The 21,187-nt window shown below is 49.5% G+C and overlaps 1 protein-coding gene across 2 annotated transcripts in view; it reads left to right on the top strand.

The window, feature by feature from the left end:
* The window catches only part of IGFBPL1 (insulin like growth factor binding protein like 1), a 73,358-nt gene extending 66,777 nt beyond the window's left edge, over positions 1-6,581 (top strand). Inside the window, exons 3-5 of one of the 2 annotated variants that reach the window (XM_075338882.1) lie at positions 4,016-4,132; positions 4,245-4,385; positions 6,432-6,581. In XM_075338882.1, coding sequence (XP_075194997.1) covers positions 4,016-4,132; positions 4,245-4,385; positions 6,432-6,437 — 264 coding nt within the window. In that variant the 3' untranslated portion in view covers positions 6,438-6,581. Of the gene's footprint in view, positions 1-4,015; positions 4,133-4,244; positions 4,402-6,431 lie in introns of both variants that reach the window. The other variant, XM_075338877.1, reaches the window with a different exon arrangement.
* The last annotated feature ends 14,606 nt before the right edge of the window (positions 6,582-21,187 follow it).

Here is a 21,187-nt window from a genome sequence, read left to right as displayed (position 1 = left end):
TGCTAGTTTTTTCCTACAATTTCACCAGTTTTGTACGGATTGTGAACGTGCGAATATTAGATTACTCCTCCTTTTTTGCACATTCCATGTAGGAAGTTTTGATAAGGTTTTTTCATACCGACCGTTCTCTATCCTGTCTTTTGTATTCAGTATAGAGTGGCCTCTCTTTGCTCCATCTTGCTCTTACTGTGTATGTCTTTTCATCTTCGCTCACAGTCAGTACATGTGGGAGGCTGCCTATTTTCTTTGGGAAAATCTGCTCTGAGGCAAGATAGTTTCTTTTCACTTTCTGCCTCGTAGGTTATGTAGTCCTCCGGCTGGGTTTGAGGCATCTAGGATTCTCAGGTATGCTACCCGGCTACTTCTAGTGTGGTGTTAAGTTCAGGGCTTGCGGTCGGTATGTTATTACCTCCGACTCAGGTGGATTGTGCTCATTGTAGTCATTGAACATTGGATCATAAAAATCCACGTAATTGAATATAGAAATAACCCAAGAACATGAAGAAATTATTTTTGAGCAAAAACCTTGTTGTTTCCACCAAAAAATATTGCAAATTTTGAGAAAAATTGCTATGTTTTTGCAGTGAATGTTTCAAAGCTAAAATAGCCAAATCGTGCGGGGTAGAGGTATACAGACTTTGAATATCACATGTCACCCAGCTATAATGTTCATTCCAGAAAAAATCAGAAAACATATTTAGAATATGTTTTGAGTCCCGTATATAGCTGGGTGACACATGAGACAAAGCCTGCAACCTCGTATCCAACCACTCAGAGATGTGTTCAAGAAGGGAATTGATACCAGACACAATGGGCCTGAAACTAGGTGGAAACGAGCCCTTATGGGTTTTGGGTAGGGCATAAAACAATGGAATTAAGGGAAATTTTGGATTGAGGAACTCATACTGTTTGTGATTAATAATTCCAAGATGTAAACCCTCATCCAAAAAACGTTGTAAAGCACAAAATTAGTAGGGTGAGCAGGAATTTTTTTATGTTGTACTGTCACTCAACATGTCACTAAGTTCTCTTTCATAGAAACCAGTATCTAATACAACAAGCGAACCACCTTTATCAGAATTCCTGATGGTGATGTCCACATTGTCCCGTAAATCCCACAGAGCAGATCTTTATTGAATAGAAAGATTAGGGTGTATGTTCCTATTGCTTTTGGATAGTTTAATTAATTCCTCCTCTACAATATTTTGAAAATCATCCATAGTCGCACATTTGGATTGAAGAGGATAATATTTACTATTAGGAACACGTCTAGAACAATTATCATCATGCAGAGAATAAATACAACCCCCCTGAATCAGAAAGATCCCGTATATTTTGCAAAGAGATCTGCTCTGTGAAGGATGAAGGGACAAAATCAACATCATGTGCAATATCAGTGGCTGGATCCTCAATAGATTCCTCACTAAAAAAATGCATTTTTACAGTGAGCCTGCGTAGGAAATTATTAACATCAACAATTGTTTCAAAGATATTAAACCTGGTACTAGGTACAAAATTGGGTCCCTTCTTCAATAATTCAATTTGATCATTTTTCAGACATGGAAAAAGACTTAGGCATCTTAGTCAATAAGAAGCTAAATTGGAGTGCCCAGTGTCAGGCAGCAGCCACCAAAGCAAATAGGGTGATGGGATGCACTAGAAGAGGTCTGGGGGCACGAGATGAAAACATCATTCTCCCTCTGTACAAATCACTCATCAGACCACACTTGGAGTATTGTGTGCAATTTTGGGCGCCGGTGCTCAAGAAAGACATTACTGAACTTGAAAGGGTTCAGAGGCGGGCTACTAAAATAATAAATGGAGTGGGTGCATTACAATACCCAGAAAGGTTATCAAAATTAGGTCTATTTACTCTAGAAAAGAGAAGACTTAGAGGAGACCTAATAAATATGTACAAGTATATCAGAGGGTCATACAGAGATATCTCCCATGATCTGTTTGTACCAAGGACTGTGACAAGAACAAGAGGGCATTCTCTTCGATTGGAGGAAAGAAATTTTCTACATCAGCGTAGAAGAGGGTTCTTCATGGTAAGAGCAGTGAGGCTCTGGAACTCTCTTCCTGGGGAAGTGGTGATGGCCAACTCACTGAATGAATTTACGAGAGGAATCTATGCTTTTCTTGAAAGCAACAGTATAGAAGGTTATGAATAACATAATATTACAGGTAGATAGTTGACCCAGATTAGGAGTCGGGAAAGAATACTTTTCCCTATGAAGAAAATTGACTCCTACTGTGGGTTTTTACCTTCCACTGTTCAACACTGCAGAACAGCTGCACAAAAAATTGGTCTTCCTTCTGCCTTACAAACTATGTAATGTCCAAAATTGTGGCTGATAAATTGAGGACAGTCAGATCCTGATTGTCCTTTAATAATTCCCCCTCCTGGTGCGATGATTGTAGATTCCATTTGTGAGCCTGTTTACGCCCTGCTCGTCACTTCCTTCACACAGTCAGTCTCTCCACACAATACTGCTTCAGAGCTGCACAGACAGGCTCGGACATTGATCAACTGTACTCTTGCTAGTAATTGGGCTTGCAAGAGTTAATTTCTGCCAGCCTGTGGATTAATGCTTGAGTCACATGTTGCAGGAGACCTATCACAGTCGCCTTTTCCCTTGTCAAGATGGTGGAGCCTGGTCTCCCATACCAATGTTAGCGTCATTCGATCACGGACCTTGTGCTTTGATATCCAGTTGCTGGTGAACCTCTCTGTGCTGTTTGGGGTGTTGTGGAAATACTCTTGTTGATTGATTATTTCCTACCTTCCTTTAGTTTCCTCCTGATCAGGTATTGTCTATAGCTCTGAGTGATTGCTATAAGTTTGAGCTTTGGCTTTTCCCCATCTGTTTATTTGTGAGGGATTAATTTCTCCTGTCCCAGCCCTCTCCTGGGTGGAGAAAAGGGTGGCACTAGAACAGGGTTATTCAGAAGTTAGGGTGGCCCAAACATCGTCATCTTTAGGCGTCTCTTTGGGATCTGGGTCAGAGAGAGTTCTCGTAACCTGAGTTTCAGTTCAGGCTCCCCTGTGCCTAGTGATCCCGTCACAATCCGTGACAGGTGCTGGATCCAAAACTTTACATGCCTATGCGTAGAACCCTTCCTTAAAGCTGTAAGTCGTGGCCCAGCATGACAGGCCTGAGGATTTCAATGCAAGTGACATCGATCTGATGATGAGCGAATAGCGGACAGGTTTTGGTGAAGAGCAGACAGGCCAAAGAGGTGAGCTGTAAAGTTAGTACAAGCATTTTTTAAATCTTTCATATCTTACATTTATTGTACTTTGGGGTCTGGTGAGAGCTCAGAGCATAATAAAGGAACATTAAATTTGGGAAGAATAAGTTCTCTGCAAAATTACTTTCCTGAGAAAATCCATGTGAACAGGTTAGTTTGAATTTTTCTCATCTCTAATTGGCACAGTAGGGGAAATGCCACCCTCCTGCTTCTTTAAAGTACAGGCAAATGGATGACTGTGCTTAGTACTGAAGCTCGTCCCATTAACTAGATTGATATTGAATAGGAGAAGCTGTTTTACCAGGCACAGCCATATATAACGATGAGCTGCTGTGCCTAAAACAATGGAGGACAAATGATGCTTGGAGGAGAAGATCCATGGTTGTCTCTAAAGTGAGTCCCACACTAAGCAAATATTAAAGCCTGATTCCAAAAAAATGAAATGACAAAAATATGTACTGTTATATGAACTTGTTATATAAACTTTCGTGGACTTGAATTTATAAAGAAAATCAGTGACATATTTGCTATATATCAATATGGCCTTACAGTGGCCATATACCCTTCTATTCACATGCAAGTTTGGTTGGGCAAGTAGAGGATATAGCTATGAGTAGTTATGAGTGGTTATGAAATCAGAGTATTCCACCTACTTAAATCTCATGTCCATACCCGGCTTACGTCTTTTTTGCTACTAACCTATGATAAATAATATTTATTAATCTAATGTGATGTTTATTACATGTTCCTTTTTTTCGAGGTTACTGAGTCTCCTAAAGGAGTAAGGTTGTTTGAAGAGCTTCCTGGAGACAGAGTTAACGTTGCTGTGCAAGTTCGAGGTGGCCCCTCCCGTCATGAAAGCTCTAGCTGGGTTATGGTAAGCTTAGAGCAATAGAATATATACAGAGGAACCTGCTCAATGCCATGTAATAATATGAATGATATACTGTGACAATATATGTTACAAAGACAAATAATCTTTTCTTTAGATAAAGCCTTTGACAAAGGAAGATGAAGGAACTTACCAATGTCATGCAACTAACATGGTTGGAGATGCGTTTGCTGAAGGATCAATCAAGGTTTCACAACATAGCATACGCAGAATGAAGAACCATCATTCCAGCTCTGAGGTCATTGTTTAATCCGGTAAGAGCCTAATATTATATGCAATGCATACAGTTATGTCCATAAACTGATAGATTTTGCTATATTATTTTACATTTTTACACACTAAAGAAGCCTTTCCATGAATATATTGTTCACCGTATTTTTTGTTTTATAAGACACATTGGATTAGAAGACGCACACCAAATTTAGAGGAGGAAAATAGGAAAAATAAATGTAATGTTAAAATGAGAGGCCGTCTTATAATCCTAGTGCTTCTTAAAATAGCTAACCAGAGGGCGGCGGTGATGGAGCGGCTCAGGAAGGTCACAGGAGGCAAAGTCAGCAAGGAAGAGGGGGTGTCGCGGCTCAGGAGGGTCAGCAATGCTGTGGGCTCGGCAGAGGGAATGTTGAGGCTCAGGAGAGTCAGTGATACCGCAGACTCGAGATATCACGGTGGCAGGCGGCATTGATCTGCTGGCGCACTGCGGTCTCCATTAAACTGTCAGCGCTTCACGCAATGAACTTAAAAAAAATGGTCGCGGAGGTGGCGTGTGTGCAGATTAGCCTCCGTGGCCATTTTCTTGAAGTCGATTGCGTCAAGCGTTGGCAGTTCAATGTAGCCCGCAGCTCACTGGCAGATCAATGGAACCCACCGCCGCTATAACCCCGGACCCGCAGTTATCACCGACCCTCTGTCCTGTAACCCTTCTTAGCTACTCCACTTCCGTGACACTCTCCCTTCCCCTGAGCCCTCATTATCGCTGACCCTGCGCCACCACCGCCTCCCCAGTAACGTATATCTGGATTACATTTTCTTTGTATTTTAGGCAAAGAAAAACATTTTCTTTCATCTTTTAAATTTTAAAATTATTAAAAAAAAGAACAATGGACTGATGCCAAAGTTTGTACTGCCTGCATGGTTAGTTCCTAGTAGCACCCCCTTTGGCAAGTATCACAGCTGAAGTGCTGCGGAATATGTTGGCGCTATAGAAATAAAGATTATTATAAACACGTTTTGTAGTTAGCCAAGAGTCTTTCTGTGAGATTTCTTTGTTGTCTTTCATGCACTGCACTTTTGAGATCTAGCCATAGATTTTCAATGATGTTCAGATCAGGGGACTGTGAGGGCCAGTGTAAAACCTTCAGCTTGCACCTTTTGAGGTAGTCTATTGTGGATTTTGATGTGTGTTTAGGATCACTATCCATTTGTATAAGCCATCCTCTTTTGAACTTCAGCTGCTTTACAGATGGTGTTATGTTTACTTCAAACATTTGTTGAAATTTCATTGAAACTTCTCTCAAATACCTTGTGTTGCCAATAGTGCCTGTGAGCGGCGCTATTGTGGTCCCCTTATCCCCTTCTTGTGACCTCTGGGATCCGGTGATGTGACGTCAACTTCCAGTTGACCTGACATCATCGCGGCTGGCCCCATTCACCCTGAGTGACTAGGCTGTGAGCAGTGTGTCACCACTCATCGCAGCCATGAATATCCCTGCTCTCATTCACTGCAGAGCGCCGCAAGCAGGAGCGATACTGGGCTGTGACAAGCCCAGTCACTCAGGAAGAGTGGGGCCAGCTCCGGTGATGTCAGGTCAACTGGAAGTTGACCTGACATCACCGGACATCAGAGATCACAGAACCTGGGGGGGTCACGTGAAGGGGATGAGCAGACCCCAACAGCTCTGCTCAGAGGCACTATTATTGGCAACACAAGGTATTTGAGAGAAGCCTTGTTTCTCAACATTATATCGATGTGGCTTGGCTTGGAAAAATAAGTAGTGAACCACCTCTTTAATCTGCTCTATGTATCAAATAGAGGGCATAGCACTCACCACTGCAGTTCAGTATGTCTATTTCAACAGCAGCACACAAATGAAGGCTAGTGCGTCAAGGGTAAATTTACATTACAAACCATGCAGAGTAATTTATTGAACTGCAGTGCTAAACATGAGGTTCCTTCGTAGATACATGCATCTAAAGGGACTGCTGAGTGCCATATTCCAGTGCCACCTTTTCTGTTTTTCATGTTCTTTAAGGACGTCACTAATTTTTTTTTCTTTTTCTACAGGACTGAAGACCATCAGATTGTACAAGATTTTGATTGCTTAATTATGTATAAGACACTTAGAAATAGTTTTATATCGTTATTATCATGTTTTTGTACAATCTTTATAATTGCAAAAAGCGAAGTTTAATAAAGTTTCATAGCTAAATGTCATGGTGTCAAGATGGTTAACTTGTTTATGCCACCATTTTCAAAAATTATGACAAAATGATGTAGAAAAAAACTAATGTGCAAGGAGCCTTAGGGGCACTTTTCACACTACGACATCGCAAGCCGATGCTTGCGATGCTGAGCGCGATAGTCCCCACCCCCGTCGCTGGTGCGATATCTAGTGATAGCTGCCGTAGCGAACATTATCGCTACGGCAGCTTCACATGCTCTCACCTGCCCTGTGACGTTGCTCTGGCCAGCGACCCGCCTCCTTATTAAGGGGGCGGGTCGTGCGATGTCATAGCGACGTCACACGGCAGGCGGCCAATAGAATCGGAGAGGCAGAGATGAGTGGGACGTAAACATCCCGCCCACCTCCTTCCTTCTGCATAGCTGGTGTGAGCCGCAGGATGCAGGTAGGAGATGTTCCTCGTTCCTGCGGCTTCACACACAGCGATGTGTGATGCCGCTGGAACGAGGAACAACACCGTAACATCGGTCATTTCCAAATTATGGAAATGACAGACGCTACACCGATCATACGATTACGACAATTTTGCGCTCATTAATCGTATCAAAAAGGCTTTACACACTACAATATCGACTTCGACGCTGGATGTGCGTCACTTTCAATTTGACCCCACCGACATCGCACCTGCAATGTTGTAGTGTGCAAAGTGCCCTTTACACTTTCTTCAGTACTCTATGGCTATCCCTCCCTATCTCTAAGTTAGGACCTGTGACTTGCTGTATGGCAGCTGCATTTCCTGCTTCTTCTTTTACGCAGTCTCTCCTCTTTAGCTGTACAGTATCATGTGATGTGTGGCTGCAGGACATTATGGGGTAGGTAGGCTGCTTGCCCATGCCCAAGGTCATCTAAGGCTTTCTTGGCTTCTGCAATCTCCTGCATTGTATAAGGTGGTGGCAGCTATTTTTGGCAATTTAAGCTAAAAATATTGCACATTTTTTCCTTTTTTATACAAAGTTGATTTCTATCAAATCAATTTTCTAATCTCTATCTGCTTAGCCATTTCTGGTACTGGAAACTTGCAGGGTGTGGAGAATTGAATCAAGTATCAGAATTTTAAAAAAAAAAAAAAAAAAGTAATGTCTTCTAGGAGTCACCTGAAGCTTGGATGCCATTGGACCTTCCAAGGGGACAATAATGCCAAGCATACTTCACAGTTTACCAAGGTCTGGTTTTTGAAGTCCAGGATGATTCTGGAGTGGACATCACAGTTGCCTGACTTGGCCACAATAGAAAATCTTTGAATTTGGAGAAGGTGATTGCAGTACAGAAACCAAACAATATTTGTAAAGTGCCATTAGCCATGAGAAATGGGCTGAGATTCCACAGACAGAAACTGATGTTTAGCTAAGCATTACATTGCGGCAGGTCATGAGAGTCAAAGGGGCTCCACAAAGTACTAAAGAGACTGACTCCGGAATGTCTGACTAAAGGCCTATCATTCACCCAAAACCCCCTACCCCCTGGGGTTCTTATCTAAAATAAACACCAACACTGCGTGACATTGGATATAAAGGCCACAGCAGCCCCATTTATTAATAACAAAACACAGGCAATATAACAATACAAAACTTCATTGAAGAACACCCGAAAAGGAAGGGGGGGGTACCTGAAGGTTGACAAAACTGTTCCTTGCAACATTGGCCCACCTTCTGGCCCTCAGCCGCAACACACCGACTCGAGAGCCCTGGCGAAATGTTGCCCACACCATGTCCCGCTGAGACTCAACCCAGCAAGGACCCGTTTCACCAAACATTTGCACCACTAGAGGTAACCCGCTCCGGCACTGGGTTCCGTCCTCTCCTCTGTGCAAAACCCCCACCTTCAGACACCCCCCTCCTTTCCGCCACCACGAGTGCGCATGACCCCTTGTGCGCGTGGGTCCTCCCACAACACCAAAGCCTTGTCGACCCCTTCCATAAGCCCTAAGGCCCAGATATCATTCCCAACTGAATTTAAATGGACCCCGTCCCGCCGCAACAGGTCGGCGGACGCCGATTCCAACTCCGGGTGCCGAACCGAGACACCCCCGACCTGAGAAACAAAACGCCCAATCTCACGATTAACTTTGCTACGCGCTCTGTTAACAGCCTCCACCGACCTGGCGCTTCCATGCCCGCTGCGCTACAATATCAGACCACACGATCACTAGACCCGGGTGGGATGACAGGAGCCGCAGGCAGTCGCACTTTATGTCCTGGATCAGGTTCCTGGATGCCCGAAGACTCAAGTCATTCCCACCCGCGTGTAGCATTACCACGTCCGGAGGTCTATCCAACTCTGCATGGTGGCGCCAGGTAGGCAGAACTTCACTCCACAGCATACCCCTGATGCCGATCCATCGCACTGTCGCCTTTTCCCTGGGGACCCCCAACTGACGGCCGTTCGGTCCTACTCCCTCACGAAACGCACCCCAGTACACATACGAGTGACCGAGCACCCATACCAACAATGGTAATCCTACGAGACAAAAAGTGACAACATGGGGGGGGGTCATGGGGAAGAAAGGGGGTAATGAGGACCAAGCAAATACCACCCCGACCCCCCACCCAACATATTACAACAAGGTTGGCCGCACGTAGGATCTATACCTAGCCGATTCCCAGCGTTCAATCTTACAGACAGCCTGCGCGCCCAAGCCCCAATGAGCCACCTGAGTCGCAGCTCCAATCCAAAAGGAATGAGACGCGAACTCAGTCTCGTTGAGACCGCAACACTGCAGGCACCTCCGAAAGATGCAGACAAACTGGTAACTGGACAAGGCTGACCCGTCTTGATGAGACAAAAGGGATCCCGGGAGGGTTCCCATCACCTTTAAAAATGACAAAACCTGTTTGACGGGGCACTCCGCTAGGCCAGGTACACCCCACAGTTCCACCACACGACCTCTGCCCAGCTGATCCGTCTTTGACCGTCTCAAGCAACACCGTACCACATCCACACCACATGCCACATCCTCCAACAACAAGCCTCCGTGACTCCTCGTGTTCCTACTCACCAGTTCACTGATTCTAAACGCACCAAAAAAGGCCAAAACGAAAGCGGTCCCAAACAAACGGCATTCATACTCTGAAAAGCACACACGGGGCAAAACTGACAACAAATTGCCCAGCAGTTCAAAAGACACCGGGCGCCTAAGGTCTCGGCACGCCCTTGCCCTACGGTAGCCCTTCAACGCCTGGCGCACCATGAAATCCTTAGTGACGTCCTTCCAGCCCAGTAACCTAAAAAAGAAAGCCATGCCAGCCAGCCTGCCAGCAACCGCCGACCATGACAGGCCTTCTTCCTTCGCTCTGCCCATCATGAATAACACTAAACAAACCCTGTCATCTTCATGTACATCACCTCCAACCTCAGCAACCAACTCGAGCCAACGATGCCACGCCGCAGTATAGCTGTGCCACGTACTGGGTGCCACCGATTGTTTGATCAAATCCCAGGCCGGCTGCAAACCAGGTCCCACAACCAGACGGGCCACACGGTCTCCTGCTGCTCCGCGTCCGGCACCAGCATTCGAAAACGGTCCCACTGGAAACGAGATAAAGCATCAGCCACGGAATTCAGAACACCCGGCACATGCACAGCACAAACCCACAAATTAAGCTCCAGACACTTCAACACCAAATGCCGCAAGAGATCCACCACCGGAGGGGAATCAGCTGTCAACTTGTTAACACACTGAATGACCCCCAGGTTGTCACACGTAAAACGCACCTTTCTGTCTCTCAGATCCTGCCCCCAAACCTCTATGGCCACGACAATGGGAAAAAATTCCAACAGGGCCAAATTCCTGGTCAAACCGGAAACCCACCAAGATTCGGCCCACCTGCCGTCACACCATCTCCCCCCAAAATATGCCCCAAAACCACTGGACCCCGCCGCATCCGTATAAAGGACCAACTCATCATTGGACACCACCTCACGAAGCCACAATGACCGTCCATTATACAATCGTAAAAAACGGGACCACACTCTCAGGTCCGCCTTGTGCTCGACCTTCAAATGTACAAAATGCAAAGGATGCGACACGCCGGTAGTGGCTTGAGCCAAGCGACGGGAAAAAACTCTTCCCATCGGCAAAATCCTACAAGAAAAATTCAACTTTCCCAACAGGGACTGCAAATCCCGTAAACGAATTTTCTTGGCCTCCATTGCCATTTGAACACAGCGCCTCAAATCCCCCAGCTTGTCCTCCGGCAAGCGGCACTCCATGGCAACTGTATCTAACTCAATTCCCAGAAATTTCAAAACCGTAACCAGACCCTCCGTCTTTTCAGACGCCAACGGAACGCCAAAGCGGCGAGCAACCTGCTCCACTGTCCGAAGCAAAAACGAACACTGTAGGGATCCAGCAGGCCCCATACACAAAAAGTCATCCAAGTAGTGCAACACTGAATTCAAGCCCGCCTCCTCCTTAATTACCCACTCCAAAAAACAGCTAAACTTCTCAAAATAAGAACATGAAATTGAACAGCCCATAGGTAAACAACAATCTACATAAAACTTGTCCTCCCACCAACACCCCAACAGGTGAAAACTGTCCGGGTGCACCGGTAACAGACGGAAGGCGGCTTCCACATCCGTTTTTGCCAAAAGCGAACCACGACCCAACTTCCTTAGCCATTCCATTGCCCTATCACAACGAACATACGAAACTGAAACCAGCTCAGGATCAATACCGTCATTCACCGACCTGCCAGTAGGATAGGACAAATGGTGAATCAGCCGAAACTTGTTAGGTTCCTTTTTGGGACCAACCCCAACGGGGACACCACCAAGTCAGGCAATGGAGGAGCATCAAAGGGGCCTGCCATCCGTCCCAATTTCACCTCCTTCCGTAACTTATCTGCCACTATATCACCATGGAAGCGAGTCAACTGTAAATTTTTCAAACGAATCTCGCCAGGCTTAACAACTGACGGTATCTTGAAACCAGAACTAAAACCTTCCATCAACAACTCCGCCGTCACCCGATCCGGGTATCTACTTAGAAATGGCACCATCCTATCTACCCTCACTGGGGTCCTCCCTTTTTAACGAAGACTCTGCGGCCTTCCCTTTTCCCTTCCGGAAGCACTTGAGATAACTATGGGTGCCGCCGCAGCCCGAACATTCGTGCTTAAATCGGCAGGAGGACCCGAAGTGGCAGTCCTTTTCATTGAACTGCCAGCAAATGCCCTTTTTGGGCCCCGACGAGGTGCCAAATGATCCCCCGCCGGCACCCCCTGGAAAGGACTGCGATGCCGACTTCGGCGCAGCCATCAGCCACATCCATAGACTGATTTCTTTGTGGTCCCACCGTAAACTGGGTCTGACTGCTTTCCTCTGGCGAAACTGCTCATCATATCTTAGCCAAGCAGTCCCCCCATAGGTCCTATACGCCTCACAGATAGAATCCAGATAACAAAAAAGCGCCGAACAGTTATCCAGAGCCTTTTCCCCCACCACACTGGCCAGTATCACAAATGCCTGCAGCCAATTCTGAAAAGTGCGAGGAATAAGGCGATAACGCCGCCGCTCTTCCTCATCCTTTTTGCTCTCATCCGGTTTAACCTGATCCAGGTTAAACTTCTCCAACGGAAGTAAAGAGAATATTTCAACATATTCGTCCTTCCATATTTTCTCCCTAATCTCCTGCTTCAAATGCGCCCCCAACGGCCCATCAAAGCAGACATACACTTCTCCTCTCGCCTTGTCATCTAAACGAACAACATCCACTGCAGCAGCAGCTGTGACAGCGGGAGCCGCCACCACCGGCTCACTAACAACATTTCCACTGGCCACCGCGCCGGCCGCGGGAGCCACAACATCCTGAACCGTCGCACCAGCTGCTCCCTGCCACACCATGCTAGGGCCCCCAACGGGGGCAAATAAACCCCTAACCAACCGCAGCAACTCGGATGCCACGCTGCCGTCACCCGGCCCCACATTCATACTCTGCCCACCACTCGGACCACCAGGCAAACCGCCCATACCACCAACCACATTCAAACCCTGCACGCCACTCATATCACCAGACTCAACATCCACTGCCAAACCAGTCATACGAGAAATAGGAAAAACCGTGGTCTTACCAGGCTGACTCCGAGCAGATCCCGAAACAGCCGTCACATGCCCTCCGCGTCGCACTCCAGCCGGTTCGACGTCGTCAGCGATATGGTCCCTGGTGTCGTCCTCCGCGACGTCCTCCTCAGAGATGGCGTCCTCCTCCTCACTGGACCCAGGTCCAGGGAGCCCGCCGTACGGCAGGCTCGACCTTTGACCCCGTCCGCCCGCAGAACCACTTGTCCTCAGCGCCGTCCGCGACGATCCAGAAGCCGGCGTCTCCGTATAATCCCTGCCTGGGGCATGCCGGCCGGCATCCCCGCGCACTCCTGCAGTCCCCAACGTCATCCTGTCGCCGTCCGTCCTCCGTTCCAGAAGGCCAGGCCCCGCTGATCCGGGCCGTCTCCATATGGGATCCACCGCCGGCACTGGAGCCATATGCACCTGCATAGGCACCGCTCGTCTCACTGTATGTGCTGCAGAGGCCAATGCAGCCTAATCCTGGCCCTGTGCCCCCGCTGGGCCACGTGACCGCACCGGCCCACGTGACCGCGCCGACCCACGTGACCGCGCCGACCCATCAGGTCAGGTGAGCGCGCCGGGTCAGGTGAGCGCGCCGGGTCAGGTGAGCGTGCCGGGTCACGCAGCCGCGACGCGCGCGTCACCACTGTACGCCGCGAACCGGAAGAGGAGGGGAGGCCAGCCACGTCAGTCACCGCCCTGCTGCCTTGATGCCCGCGGCCCGACTTCCGGCCTAGGCCTCGCGACGTCCCGACTCCTGGATCCGCCGCCGCACGTCCTCCACTGGGGCTCCGTCTCTGCTGCTGGCTCCTCGGTGTCATCTCTGGGCTGAGGCGCTCCGGAGGCCGCGATCTTCGCTGCCGCTTCGGAGGCAGGGGGGTCCCATCTTCAGCGCCATCGCCGGTCCATCGCTGCAGCTGCTCCTTCATCCACCACTGTTCATGCTGCTCTACCATCCTCTTCATCTGTGCCATGAGGTCTTCCATCTTCAAGATCCAGACGCTCCAACGATTCCAGTCACCGTCCAGGTAGGAATTCCCACCCACACCCCTGACCTGACCTATATACGACCCTTCAACAGCCCCACCTCCTGAAAAATAGAACTGACCCCTAGTACTAACTGCCCCTTAGTTACCACCCCCAAATTTCCCGCTCAAACTAAGCTTTACATTAACCCCTTACTGACCCTATGGCCTGGCATCCCTCCTAGTCATGCTGCCCTCCCTTGAGCCCCTTTGGGGCAGCAGTCCGGGCTACTCTTTGTCATGAAGCAGTTTATTAATTCTAAGACTGCAGTTATAATTACATGCCATTTTGTATTACATTTGGAGAAAGCACTTTTTATATTAGATGTGTAGAGAGGTATTTAAATTGTTCTCATTTAACTGCAAACAGGAGAAATTTTGTAAATGTAAACTATTTTGTAGTGGAGTTAATTTTAATTACAATTATATGTATTGGGACACTGTCACAGTTTGACTGTAGGATAGCGAGAGACAGAGGCTCTTATACTGTCCATCATGCTGGGGGACTCTGGTCTATCCCTAACCTCTAGATTACCCTTGATAGTGGAGATGCTGGAGTCCCGTGCCTGACCATTCTCCTGATCAGAACTAATCTGTTCTTCCACTGGGAATGAAGGGGCAGGAGTGTGATGGCAACACAGATAAAAGGAAAACTAAAACTCATACAGCCTGCAAACTCACAGGAACAAACAATAAGAGACTAAGGAGAAAAGCAGGAGAAGTAAAGATACAACAATAGGACAACAAAGGTTAACACTACAATAGGTCACAGCGACAAAGTACCACAACCACCAGTAAGTTTGGGTCACAATGTGGCTCCCCTGAGGCTTCCATCGCCACAGAGGTGCTGCACCTCATCCAGAGGTGTCGTATCCCATCCCAGGGTAAGGAGGGGGTCATCCACCGATTCACATGACACACGCACACAGACAGACTCATCACAACACTCCACTAAACTGTAGTTAGGGCCTAGTGCAGCTGGACTTGTATAGTGGTTAGCACCGTCCCCGAAGCCAGTCTGGGGTTGGAGCTTAGTGGGTGAGGTGTCTGAGGTGAGTGGGCGGAGCTGAGTTGACAGTTGACAGTGTCAGTTAGTGGTGTGGTGAGGAGGTGACCGGAGAGTAGAGCCCCGGGGGTCTTGCTTGACACGGGTGACAGAGAAGAAGGGATTCTAGAGACACGGGAGTCACCCGTGGGCTTGCTCCACAGAACACAGGGTGGAAGGATCTGGCTGCAAAACGGGGACCCGGTCTCTAGACAAAAAGAAAACTAACGTACTCTTTAGTAACTCTGGGAGCCTGGGTGGCTGTAAGCATCCAGGGCTGAAAATCAGCACACAAATGCACAGGAAGGGGGCCAAGCAGGCAGAAAACCCGTTGAAGGTCCACGGCCCCTGGCTCAGGGCACTGTGTGCGGAGGCGCGGGACAGAAGGACAAGAGTCAGTGCAATAGAGATGACCAGGAAAGGCACATATGAAGGGTGCACCGGTATTGACCTCTGAGCATTCCGGGATCTGCGGGAACCCATCACGGTGGATCCCAGCATACCGTGGGTGATTGCCAGCTTACTGTACACATGTGGAACTGGTACTGTGAGTAAAGACTTTGACTGCAACCCCCAGTGTCGCCTACGTCCTTCCCGTGCCCTCTCATGATCCCTGGGCCTCAAGCTCTACCTGTGGGGAGCAATATCACCTTAGCTGTGCCATCAACATCTACTCCGGGGAATACACAGTGCAGCGGCGGCCCATATAGCTGCAGTACCACAGGTGGCATCACAAACCTATACTCTTAACTACAATTCCCATCATCACAATCATCACCCCTTTATTATTGAAAGACACCGTCTGGGTCACGGAACCGGGCCACACCGCCGCGACATCACCGGACTAGTCTGACCCGGTAACAAGTAATCCCCAACTCTGGAGCTGGGCGTGTCAACTTCACTTCACCAGACAAGTATAGAGAAGCTATAGCCGGCAGTAAAGGAAGTGTCCACCTAGTATTTATAGGAGGGGAACATATGTGACTGGCTCTCACACATCATGTGATCACAAGAGACTTATATGCAGCCCAGCAAAGATTAACTTTTGCTAGCCTGCCTATGGACTACAAGTCTGAGTCTACCTGCGCAGATCACATCCAACATATATGTTAGCAGCTAGAGTGCCAGTATCTGTAGTCAGATCTTGAAGCTGCCATGACAGTCGGTGATGTTTATAAAAACCTCCTTGTGACAGACACACCTCATAATCATTGTAATCAGGATTTCTTTCCAGTCCTATTACCATGGTGTATAAATCCAGCCCCTAGTCATTCTGTCTCCGTTTATATGGGTCATTCTAAAGAGCTTACTGAATTCATGAGTGTTAGGTTGTGATTTTGTATCCTCTTAAAAATTCTGTGCCGCCCCCACATCAGCAGCAGCCGGGCTGCTCGGATCGGGATCTGCAGTGGCTCGAGGGGTTTCCGGACCCGGGGGTCGTGCGGACACTCGAATAAAAGAGGGCATATATGTACGAGGATTGCTGTGGATACTTTGTGACGCCACCCACGGTGTGTGGTAATATGGAGTACCACCGCTGCTGTTGGAAAGCACCCGGGGGCGATGGAGTGGCAGCTGGTTGTTTAACCCCTCCGTGGATAGAGGTGGATGCCCCGGGGCTCAGTGTCCAGGACATGGGGAGTGATGTAGGCCGGCATGCTAGGCCGGACCGGGGAAAGTTGGTGTACTCACTGTGGAATAATTGCACACATGTCTATTGGTAAACCAAGGTGTCAGTGGCCGGCTGCCGCGTCCGGGTGTACTCGAGTTCCACACCCGGCTGGTGTAACGATGTCCATTCCTCCGGCACTCTGTAATGTTCCTCAATTCTGGACAACTCCGTATGGAACGGGGAAGTCCGCTCCCGGTATGTTCTGGTTGGAAGACGTGCCCGCAAAAAACTGACCCTTGGGATCTCAGTGGGTGTTTGCGGATACCCTATCCCCCGCGGTGGGCTGCCGTTTCAGTCTATCTGGGCTAACACTTCTGGAGCAACGCCTGGAACCTTGCTCCCAGCCTGATTAATTAGAGAAGGGGCTTGCAACCGTCTTCTAACTAGGTTCCAGGTTCCCCACCTGTGCACGGTTTCCGAACCGGATCTCCGCTGTCGGTACCGGTGGGCTCCAACGCTGTCCCAGTCCACTTTGGATTTCCCAGACTCCCGTCGCCTTTGGGCACGGTCCACTGCTTGCCACCTAGCCAGTAGACCAGGGCTACTACCCTGGCTGCCCTTCACTAGGCACAGCCTTGACCTCCACACTCTACTTCATCTCCAACTTCACTCCTTACTCCTCAAAAGCTGAACTTGAACTGCTGTGTTCCCGCCCTTAGATCCTCAAGACCCCAAGGTGGGTGCTCCAAATCCGCCTGGTCCTGCCCACTGGTGTGTCCTTCTAACCTTGAGGGGGGTGGCTAGGATTTTGTGGCAGATGGTACCTGATGTGGGATGGTGTTATGTCGGGTGAATGTCTTTCTGTGACCACCTGGCGGATCCAGGGTGTCACATTCCCCCTTGGTTTAATACAGCCTGTTGTGAATGTTAGTTATGTCTTGGCTGCTGGGAGGCTCCCTCTGGTGGCCATGAAGGGTTTGGATAGAGACCAGGTGTGTTGTGCAGTGGGTGTTTCCTTTCCTAACTCTCTGCCTATTTAAGTCCTGGTCTGATTGCAGGCTGTTGCCGGATGTCAGTTGTTCTTTGTATCTGTAGCCTGCTTAATCCTGCTCTACACCACATCTTCCCCAGATAAGTGCTTGCTCTTTATTTATTGTCTGGTTCTTTGCTTATCTGGGTTTGTCATTTGTTGTGGTTGGTTTCAGTTTTTTTCCTTCCAGGGATTTTCCCCCTCAGTGGATTGTTGAGGAACTCCCTGCAGTTCTGTGTGGAGTATAGCTCCTTTTTGGGTCCATGTGTTTGTGGCTTGTTGAATTTGTTATAATTCTTGTTTTCTGTTCATTGGTATGACAAGGGCACCTGGTATAGGACGGAGTTCAGATCGAGCGATCTGAGGGCCTTTTTGTACTATCAGGAAGTTGGTATTTTGTAGGGTTTTTCTCTGGCAACCATCAGTCCCTTTCCTGTCCTTTCCTATTTTAGTCAGCGGGGGCCTCACCTTTTGCTAATTCTCTCATCTACCTGTGTATTGTGTTTTTCCTATATCTTTGAATGTGGGGGGCTTGCTATTCTTGTCTATTTTCTGAGGCAAAGAGTTATTCATCTTTCCTACCTTTAGGATAGTTAGTTGTCCGGCTGGGTTCGCGGTGCACAGGATGTTAGTTCACCCCTCGGCTACTTCTCGTTGTGTTGGTTAGTAAGGGGATGGCGGCCAGATTAGTTGCCAATGCTCTTGTCACCTTTTTGCCAATGATTTGTGATGGTCTTCCATGGTTCCGGATCATAACAGCAGCCCGTCCGCGGGCTGTCCGACCACTGACGTTTACTTTTCTAAAAGAAACGTGAAAATGGTAAAACATTGTAAACATTTCTTCCCTTTATGGGAGGCACATTTCATGAATGTTGCAAAAACATAAAACAGAGTACTTTCCCTTCTTCTTCACCCGACACCCAAACAACCTGGTTCCATGGTGCCACCGCTAAGAATGATGGGCACCCCTTTTCCCCAGTCCACAGGAGTTCCGGGTAACGCCTACTCGGTCCGGGTAAAAAGTTCCTTACCCAGCAGACCATCTCAAGGGCCCCAAGTCCGGGGGATTCTTGGCCTGGAGGTTAACCAACCGTTTCAAAAGTGGCTGGACCTCGACCTACTCCACCGCAGGCCCTTCCTCCAATCTACCTCTCCAGAGGCCATGCAAGTGATGAATAACAAGAAGGTAGGTGGGGGAGTATTTACAGAACCCAAGATAGTTTTTGGGGTGACCTCAACAGTCCTGAGGTCTTGGTCCATGATTAGAAACGGAAACGGGGTTATTTGTAACACATAAATGGGTAGCCGGGAACCGCTACCTTTTACTCTTTGTCTTTATACAGGAAGCTGTGGGAGGCGAGGCAGGGGGTCTCATCCACCACCACCCACTTCTTTACATCAAGGGCAAACCACCCTCGCTTCCCACAGTGTCGGGTGTAACTCACTAGGTCCCCGGGCTCCAACTCTCGGTCCAGGTGACCTGTGGGCAGATGAGGGGCCACATCCCTCCGGGACACAAAAATCTCGGAATCCAGTCCCGGCTCGTAGATAAACCCCCATCCCTTGTGGGGGCTAAAGTGGCGTACTTGCCCTCGATAGGTCGGGCCCCGCAACCGGAAGGTAGCCTGCCGCAGGTTATCTTTTTCTTGATAGGCGCGCACCAGCACCTCAACTTTTTGCTTCTCCCGGGTGGCAATCTCCTGGTTTAGCTGTCGCTTTTGTCGCTCCCAGTACGGGGCACGGGCTCCATGCTCCTCCCTCTGCTCAGGGACATGGCCCACACGGATGCCCTCAGTGCCGGCTACAACCAGCTTGTCACTCTGCCGAGGGCCCCTTCTCTCATTGGCCTTCTCTGCCTCCCTGCATGTACATCCCGGCTGCTCCACAGCTGGGACTGGACACTGGGGAATGACCTGCGCAGTTGCCGCAGGTGACTTCTGGGTGGGCACTGCCTCCGGTGCGGCCGGGCAGACTGCCAGAGCCATCGCCATCTCTGTTGCGGCCGGGCGGACTGCCGGAGCCAGGAATTACATTATCATCACTGCGGCCGGGCTCAGGGTCAGGGGAGATGTCTTTCTGACTGCGGTCCAGCGCGGGGCCGGGACGGGTCTCGGAGCGGGGGTGCTGGTAAGGCCCGAGGTCCCCATTGCTAAGGCCTCTTCGGTAAGCATGACAGGTTCCGCTGCCGGTGTTTGAAGTAGCGGGACGATCGGGGCATTAGCTGTGGACACGGGCGGCGAGGGAGATGACGTGGCAGACGGGTGCAGGCCGGGACCCTCATCCGGTACGGCCGGTTCCTGGGGAACATAGGGGCGTGGGTCACCGCTTACCCACTCCTCCGAGGCCATCTCCAACTCGCGTGCCCGGACAGCAGCAGCCAAGCCCTTCATCTCAGTGGTCCACCGCGTCATGAGAAAATGCGCCTGAGCCTGGATCCTCCGACACATCCTCTCCGTCTGCACTTCAATCCAGTCTGGAGTCCCGGGAACGGGCCTCTCCAATTGCCGCTTGCTTGTCCAGGAACAGGATTTGGCAATGTCCTGGTGTCCCGGCCTTTTATCTTCTTGTGTCACATGCCACTTTTTCTGTCCTCCCCCTTGGTTTTTCAACAGCAGTCTTGCGGGACCCACTGTCCTTTTCGCTTCCTGTCTGGGGAGTCACTCATTTCCGCCCCCGTTCCCAGGGGGCAGGGCTTCAACTTCGCACCCTTTTCCGGGGAAGAAGACACCGGGCTTGTTATTTTTTCGCACCCAAAAATGGCGGCAAAATGGCGGCTGTCCAAAAATTTTCTAACGGATCACCGTCTACAGTCCAAAACAAGGCACACTTCCACCAGGTAAGTGGATGGGTTACAATCCTATTCTTGACGCCATGTTTCGAGGTGTGCCACCCCCATGTCAGCAGCAGCCAGTCTGCTCGGACCCGGATCCGCAGTGGCTCGAGGGGTTTCCGGACCCAGGGGTTGCGCAGACACTCAAATAAAAGAGGGTGTATATGTACGGGGATTGCTGTGGATACTTTGTGATGCCAACCACGGTGTGTGGTAATATGGAGTACTACCGCTGCTGTTGGAAAGCACCCGGGGGCGATGGAGTGGCAGCTGGTTGGATGCCCCGGGGCACAGTGTCCAGGACACGGGGAGTGATGTAAGCCGGAGGTGGCACGCCGGGCTGAACCAGGGAGTGTTGGTGTACTCCTGTGGAATAATTGCACACAAGTCTGTTGGTAAACCAAGGTGTCAGTGGCCGGCTTCCACTTCCGGGTGTACTCGGGTCCCACACCCAGCTGGTGTGCCGATGTTCCTGCCTCCGGCACTCTGTAATGTTCCTCAATTCTGGACAACTTTGTATGGAACGGGAAATCCGCTCCTGGTATGTTCTGGTTGGGAGATGTGCCCGCGAAAACTGACCCTTGGGATCTCAGTGGGTGTTTGCGGATACCATATCCCCCGCGGTGGGCTGCCGTTTCGCTCTATCTGGGCTAACACTTCTGGAGCAATGCCTGGTACCTTGCTCCCGGCCTGGTTAATTAGAGAAGGGGCTTGCAACCGTCTTCTAACTAGGGTCGAGGTACCCAGCCTGTGCACGGTTTCCGGACCAGATCTCCACTGTCGGTACAAGAGGGCTCCAACCCTGTCCCGGTCCACTTTGGATTTCCCGCAACTGGACTCCCGTCACTTTTGGACACGGTCCACTGCTTGCCACCTAGCCAGTAGACCAGGGCTACTACCCTGGCTACCCTTCACTAGGCACAGCCTTGACCTCCACACTGCACTTCACCTCCAACTTCACTCCTTACTCCTC

The sequence above is a fragment of the Anomaloglossus baeobatrachus genome, chromosome 1 (assembly GCF_048569485.1).
Source record: "Anomaloglossus baeobatrachus isolate aAnoBae1 chromosome 1, aAnoBae1.hap1, whole genome shotgun sequence".
NCBI lineage: Eukaryota > Metazoa > Chordata > Amphibia > Anura > Aromobatidae > Anomaloglossus > Anomaloglossus baeobatrachus.
Note: the sequence above shows the minus strand (reverse complement) of the source record. Positions and strands in the feature narration are given on the sequence as shown.